The sequence below is a fragment of the Peromyscus eremicus genome, chromosome 19 (genome assembly GCF_949786415.1).
Source record: "Peromyscus eremicus chromosome 19, PerEre_H2_v1, whole genome shotgun sequence".
Taxonomy (NCBI): domain Eukaryota; kingdom Metazoa; phylum Chordata; class Mammalia; order Rodentia; family Cricetidae; genus Peromyscus; species Peromyscus eremicus.
The window spans coordinates 55,139,878-55,147,378 of NC_081435.1; the positions used below are offsets into that span (position 1 = coordinate 55,139,878).

Here is a 7,501-nt window from a genome sequence, read left to right on the forward strand (position 1 = left end):
TTATGTCTCAGCATTCACTGGTGACTCAGAGGGACAAGAGTCCCACTAAGGCCTTTGGTATGAGACTCCACCTCACACGGCAGATCCCTGAGTCCAATGTTCACTGGTTATAAAAGGAAGGGATCAGATGAGCAAGGGAAGGTAGGACAACCGACGAATACGGCACAGACGGCATATGACAGGAAAGTGCACAGTAGAAAAGATACAGACTCAAACAAACTCAGGACAAGGGAGCTTCAAAGCAAATGTCACAAACACGGGTACCCTCGGCAACCCCTATCCATGGCTTCCATTCTCATATCCCAACAACTACTGGTGAACAACATTCGGAAAACAAATGTACATGAGTCGGTGTGATGGTGCATAGTCGTAAGCCCTGCACTTGAGAGATGGGAGACAGGAGGAGGAGGATCAGAAGTTCAAGGCCAACCTCAGCAATGAAGAATGCTCGAGGCCAATTTGGGTTCTGTTGTTTTCTGGGGGCGAGTGTTTGATTGATTGGTTTGTGTTGGGTTTGGGTCATTATTCCTTGAATGCTAGGGTATAAAACCTATTTACAAATCATATTTATTAGATATTAATCTAGAGATGAATGTATAAGGGGAAGAGCCAGCCTGACCAGGAGGACCAGGTGGGAGATTCAAGAGGCTAGCCTGAGCAACACTAAGACCTAGTCTCAAATATCCTTAAACAAAACATAAACAAACCAAAGCACATAGAAGTACGTGCATCTTCTGATTCTGGTAAGGGTCCTGGCATCAATGCCCTGCGGATACCGAAAGGCTGCTGTACCTCCAGCTTATAAGTGAAGGGGCTGAACTAACGTCCTCAAGGGCAATGGCCAGTAAGTGGTCAAGCCAGGTTCCAGTGACCAATCGCACTCCTCAACCTCCATGGTATGTCCCTCTGGGTAAAACCTGTGCCGGGCTGGCAGACAGCAAGAAGGCTGTGTCATGGTCCTGCCACCATAGCATCTCTTCAATAAGATGTACCAGATCGTGTGTGACCCTACACCAGCAACGAAGCCTCATGACAGACGCTGTTATGCAACAAAATACATAGTCCCTACTCTGAACAGTATATTTTGACCCCAGTGGTATCTGCCGGTGTGTATTCAGGATGCCAGCAACGGCCCTATTCAACAGATGGGAAAGAGAGGTGCCACAGCCCGCTCTCTCCACTCCAGCTCCGCGGTGCAGCCCACTCGGTCAGTCGTTTTCCAGCGCCTCGAAAGGCAGCGAGACCACAGCAGCAGGCAGCAAAGTCGAGGCGTGACCTTCCCGGGCTCCCGGAGGCACTCGCGGCGGCGCGGCCCACACGGCCCGCGGGGACCAGGAGGCTCAGACCGTCACGCGTCCCGGTCCGGTGACCTTGACACCTGCTCCCGAGCCGGAAGCCGGCCGAACCGAGCAGCGGCGACGCGGGACTCACCGTGCGGAGGAAGGGCCGCCGCCCCGGACCCAGGCAGCCGCTGGGCACGAGCAGCGGAGGGAGGCCCCGACGGCAGCCGCCCCTGCCCCACAGCAGCAGGCAGCGGTGGGCCATGGCGGGCTCGGCCCGCTCCCGGGCGCGCGCAGGCACGGAGCCAAGGCGGGCGTGCGGGGACCTGCAGCTTCCGCAGCTTATCGGTTCTCCGGGAACTGCGCGCCACCGGCGCAGGAGACCCGCGGCGGTACGCGAACCCACGCTCCACACGCGTACGTCAGGCCCCGCCCCAGCGTGAGGACGTCGACGTGCCCTCTAGGCGGCCGACCACGCCCTCGGGTTGGGAGGGGCTGGAGCGCTCAAAGCTCCAGAGCCCAGCTGGAGGCGGGACCAAAAGAGGAGCGGGGGTGTGGCCGTGGGCGGGACCAAGGATGGAGTGGGGGCGGGGATAGAGCGGGGATGGGGCGGAGTTAGAGGAGGACGGCTGAGGGGCAGGGCTGGAGGTGGAGCCAAAGGCGGGGCTTGGAGGCGTGGCCAAAGGAGGATGGGGCGGGGTCTAAGCTGCTGTGGAGGCGGGGCTAGAGGCGGGGCGGCCGAAGGACAAGGGCGGAAAACGCTGCTGGAGGCGGAGCCTAAGAGGAGCCGCTGCAGGTGAGGCGGGGCTGAGGGAGGGACCGAGGAATGAAAGTGGGAGGTGCCAAATAAGGAGAGCAAGATTGGAGCGCGGACCTTAAGTAGTTGTTGAAAGGAGGCTTCGCAAAGGCTCTATGGAAAAGGACATTTTTTTTCATTCAAGACTGGAGAGCATTGGTGTTGTCTGACGTTTTAGCATTCACTCTCGACTCATCAAGTACTTAGTTAAGTGATTGCTCACTGACAGGCACGTGGTAAGGCTCTGAAAAAGTCAAAACACAGACACTGACTTATTTTCCTCCTGGTGTTTTTGGGGACAGGGTCGACTATATAGCTCTGGCTGTTCTCACACACCACTGTGAACTGAAGTTATGTTAAAGATTCTACAATGCTGATTGATGGCTCAAAACTACCTGATTGCGAAGAGTTGGAATGTTGCAAAACCAGAGCCAAATTCTCTTGGGCTGTTTAGTTCCTTTAATAACCCTGAGCATTATTCATCCTTGTGTCTAACCTAAAATCACCATGAGTAAACTGAACCTAATTAATATTTGTAGGAAACTTCTGCATGACTGGCATGTATGAAGGCCTGAATTCAATTCCCAGTGCCGTAAACAAGTGGGGGAAAGGAATCTTCCTGTGCACAGTAGTTTCAGGCTTATTTACCCAGACAACCATGGATCATAAAAAGATGACAAGAAGTGAGGCCCAACACAGTATGCTTGCTGGCCACAGTGGAGCAAAACTAGAAATCTGTATCAGAAAAAGCCCAAGAGTGGGCTGGGGGGATGGCCCAGTAACCAGTTCCCATCTGGGATTTCCATACATATTTCGTTTCAGTTTGGCCTCCCCTGAGCTTTTCCCTCCATTACTGTACCCCTTTGCCCCAATCTCCCCCTTCCACATTATTCTATTGTCTTCCCTACCCCAGGTCCACAAAGTTCTCTTTTTCCTAGCCTTAAGCCCTGTTTATTCCTCCTACACAGTATTTGTCTTTCTAAGTCTGGGTTACCTTGATTAGTGTTCTCCAGTTCCACCCATTTTCCTCCAAATTTCTTTCTTTTTTGTTTGTTACCAACAGCATACTTTTTTTTGTTTTGTTTTTTGTTTTTCGAGACAGGGTTTCTCTATATAATTGCCCTGGCTGTTCTAGAACTCCCTTTATAGACCAGGCTGGCCTCGAACTCACAGAGATCCATCTGCCTCCGCCTCCTTGAGTGCTGGGATTAAAGGCATGTGCCACCATGCCTGGCAAGAAGGCAATTCTCTAGCTCTGCGAGAACAGCACCAGGCTGGTACCAAAACCAGATGGACATCAGAAGAAAAAGAATAATCTTAGACAATATACCTTACAGATGTGTATGAAAAGCTTAAACAAAATCCCTGAAAATTAATATAGAGTTGAGTGAACTCTTACATACTTAAAACACACATCATGACCAAGTGAGATTTACTTAGACATGGAAAGTTGGTGAAAACAAAACCAAAAAAAAAGTCATGTTAATAAGTTGATGGGGAAAAAAAATCACACAATCATCTCAATTGACAGAGACAAGGTTTTGGGAGGGACACAGCACCATTGCATGATATAAATGATCATAAAATACAACTAAAAGTGCTGTGGGATGGTCTGTATGTGCTCTGATTGGTCAATAAATAAAACACTGATTGGCCAGTGGCCAGGCAGGAAGTATAGGCGGGACTAACAGAGAGGAGAATTGAGAGAACAGGAAGGTGGAGGGAGACACTGCCAGCCGCCGCCATGACAAGCAACATGTGAAGACACCAGTAAGCCACGAGCCACGTGGCAAGGTATAGATTTATAGAAATGGATTAATTTAAGATGTAAGAACTAGATAGCTAGAAGCCTGAGCCATTAGGCCAAACAGTTTAAATAATATAAGCATCTGTGTGTTTATTTTATAAGTGGGCTGTCGGACTGGCGGGGTTTGGCGGGGCCCGGAGAGAAAACTCCAGCTACATAAAAGGAGATTCCTTAATTTGATAAAGGAACTTGTGGGAAAATCCCAGTTAACATCAGAGTCAGAGGTGAAAGACTAAAAATTCCATAAGACATGATTTCACATTTACCATGACAGGTACGGCCAATTTTTTCAAAGTCAGTAAGTATTGGTAAGATGTGGAGGAACCGGAACCTCCATCAGTGGGAATGTAAAGGGTGTTGCTGTTGTGGGAAGACTCGGGCAGTTCTCCCCAAAGCTAAACAGTCACTATACGACAATATGGCATTTGCAATTCCCTCCCTAAGTACTTGCCTCTGATGGTTTATGTTGATGGACAGCTGGACAGGATCCATAATCACCTGGAGACAAACCTCTGGGAACATCTGTGAGGAAGTTTCTAGATGGGTCCTCCCTAAATATAGGTGGCTCCATCTGTTGGGTTGATGGTCTTGCACTGTGTCAAAAGGAGACAGTGGGGCTAGAGACCACTCCCTGGTAAGGATTGCCTGTTGCTCTTACAGAAAACCTGGGTTCCCAACATCAATGTGAAGGCTTCAACAGTAGTTCTCAACCTGTGGGTCATGACCCCTTGGGGGATGAATGACCCTTTCATGGGGACCTCCTAGGACCATCTGAAAATACAATATTCACATTACGATTTATAACAGTAGCAAAATTACAGTCATGAAGTAGCAATGAAATAATGTTAGGGTTGGGGTCACCACAATAGGAGTAACTGTATTAAAGGGTCGCAGCATTAGGAAGGTTGAGAACCACTGCCTTGGAACCTTCTGTAACTCTACCACCTCTGGGGGATCCAATGTCATCTTCTGGCCTCCTTAGGCACTGCAGACACATGGTGTACATACATACACACAGGCAAAACACTCATAGATGGTGGTGCACACCTTTGACCCTAGCACTTGGAGACAGAGACAGGCAGATCTCTATGAGTTCGAGGCCAGCCTGGTCTACAGAGTGAGTTCCAGGGCAGCCAGGGCTACATAGTGAGATTCTGTCTCAAAACTGAAAACACAACAAAGTCTCCACTCATATACATAAGACAAAAATGAATAAATCTTGGGCTAGAGAGATGGCTCAGAGGTTAAGAGCACCGACTGCTCTTCCGGAGGTCCTGAGTTCAATTCCCAGCACCCACATGGTGGCTCACAACCATCTGTAATGAGATCTGGCACCCACTCCTGTATACATAATAAATAAATGAATCTTAAAAAAAATTTTTTAAAAAATGAATAAATCTTGAAAAAAGGTAAACAAAAGGAGAGAGTGAGCCCGGCACAGGCACTCATCACTGTTGCTTCCTGATTGCGTACGAATGTGACCCTCATGCTTCCGTCACCCACCATGAGGACTGGACCTCTTTGAAGTGTGAGCCAAAATAAATCCTTGTTGCCTTCAGCTGCTTCTGTCAGATGTTTTTGTCGCAGTGACGAGAAAAGAAACTAATACAATGTCCTAAAAGAACTGACCACAGGGACCCAAATGTCCCGGTGGGCCGGTGCTCCTGGCAACAGTCTTCACAATAGCCATAAAGTAGAAACAACCCAAACAACGCCCAGTGGAGGCAGAAACAAGGTGTAGGACATCCATGCACAGTGAAGTGGCATCTGACCGCCAAAGCACTGATGTTCTCTGGGCTGGGAGTGTAGGTCAGGTGAAGCGCTGTCTCAAAAATGCAAAGGGATAAGGTTCTGAAACTCTTATACATCCCATGACATGGATGGACCTTGAAATCACGCCAAGGGGAAAAGGGCAGACAAAAAAGGTCAAACGCTGCATGACCCCACCCAGACGAAAGCCCTAGACTAGGCCACTTCTTAGAAACACAATGTGGCTAGCCGGGCAGTGGTAATGTGCTTCTTTAATCCCAGCACTCAGGAGGCAGATGTAGGCTGATCTCTGTGAGTTCAAGGCCAAGACCAAGCTGGCCTTGTTCCAGAGTTTCAGAACAGCCAGGGATACACAGAGAAACTCTGAAAAACAGAAAGAAAAAAAAAAAAAAGATACAATGTAGATTAGAAGGGAGGACGAGAGGAGCTGCTTTGTGGCTACAGTTTCTGTTTGAGTAATTTTTTAAAAAGTTCTGGAAATAGATGGTGACCAGAATTGTGACAGTAACTAATTAATTTCACATTATTTCAAGTGGTTAAAATGGCAAATTTTATGTTAGTGTTTACCACAATGAAATGGGGTAACGATTAAAAAGAATAAAAAGAGGGTGCTGGAGAGGTGGCTCAGTAATTAAGATCTTGCAGAGGATCTAAGTTTTATTCCCAGCACCCACATGGTGGCTCACAACCACTTGTGAAGTCAGTTCCTGGGGAACTGATCCTTTTTTTTTTTTTTTTTTTTTCCTTCTCAGGCTTCTCAAATACATGTGGTACCCACACATACATGCAGGCAAGCACACAAAAACATAAAATAAAGTAACTTTCAATCAAGCAGTGGTGGTGCACGCCTTTAATCCTTGGAAGGATTAACACTTAGGAGGCAGAGGCAGGCAGGTCTCTGTGAGTTGGAGGCCAGCCTAGTCTAGATAGTGAATTTCAGGGAAACTAGGGCTACACAGAGAGACCCTGTCTCAAAATAGTAATGATAAGTAAAAAGAAAGAAAGTGGGGTGGCATTTTAGGAGACAAGGGTGTTGTGGAATTTTATTTTAACTGGGCAAAGATATGTTACATTTATTTATGCTGGGGAATATTACTTTAACTGTGTAAAGATGTGTTACATTTGCTCATGCTGCATTTATTTAACGGTGTAAGGATGTGTGGTTAATTATGTAAAGATGTGTTACATTTGTTTCACCTTGCCTGCCTAAGGCACCTGATTGGTGTAATAAAGAGCTGAACAGCCAATAGTGAGACAGAAAAAGGACAGGCCGGGCTGATAGGCAGAGAGAGAAGAGAAAAAGGGAGACACCCGGGGCTAGAAGCCAGGAGGCTTCCACTAGCCACACAGGAGAAGCAGTGAAGTAAGACATACAGAAAGAAAGTTAAAAGCCCTGAGGCAAAACGTAGATAAAGAGAAACAGGTTAATTTAAGTTAAAAGAGAGCTAGCCAGAAACGAGCCTAAGCTAGGTCAAGCATTTAAGCAATAAGTCTCTGTATCATGATTTGGAAACTGGTTGGTGGCCCAAAAGAAAAAGCCTGGGCTACAGAGTGAAATCTGGTCTCAAAAACAAACAAGAGCTGGTAAGATGTGTCAGCTGTAAAAATTCTTGCCCATGCGAGCCTGATGGCCTAAATTTAATCCCAAGAACCCCCATAAAGGTGGAAGGAGAGAAACATCACCCAAAGTTGTTTCTCTCTCTCTCTCTCTCTCTCTCTCTCTCTCTCTCTCTCTCTCTCTCTCTCTCTCTCACACACACACACACACACACACACACACACACTCATTCCACAGGGGGCCAGGGTAATTTTTTTTTTTTTTTGGCAAAGAACATTAACATGTCTAAA

At 47.5% G+C, this 7,501-nt stretch overlaps 1 protein-coding gene across 1 annotated transcript in view; it reads right to left on the reverse strand.

Annotated features, from left to right (window-relative positions):
* The window catches only part of Afg3l2 (AFG3 like matrix AAA peptidase subunit 2), a 47,409-nt gene extending 45,743 nt beyond the window's left edge, over positions 1-1,666 (reverse strand). Inside the window, exon 1 of the mRNA XM_059246359.1 lies at positions 1,432-1,666. Coding sequence (XP_059102342.1) covers positions 1,432-1,545 — 114 coding nt within the window. The 5' untranslated portion in view covers positions 1,546-1,666. The remainder of the gene's footprint in view (positions 1-1,431) is intronic.
* Between the last annotated feature and the right edge of the window lie 5,835 nt (positions 1,667-7,501).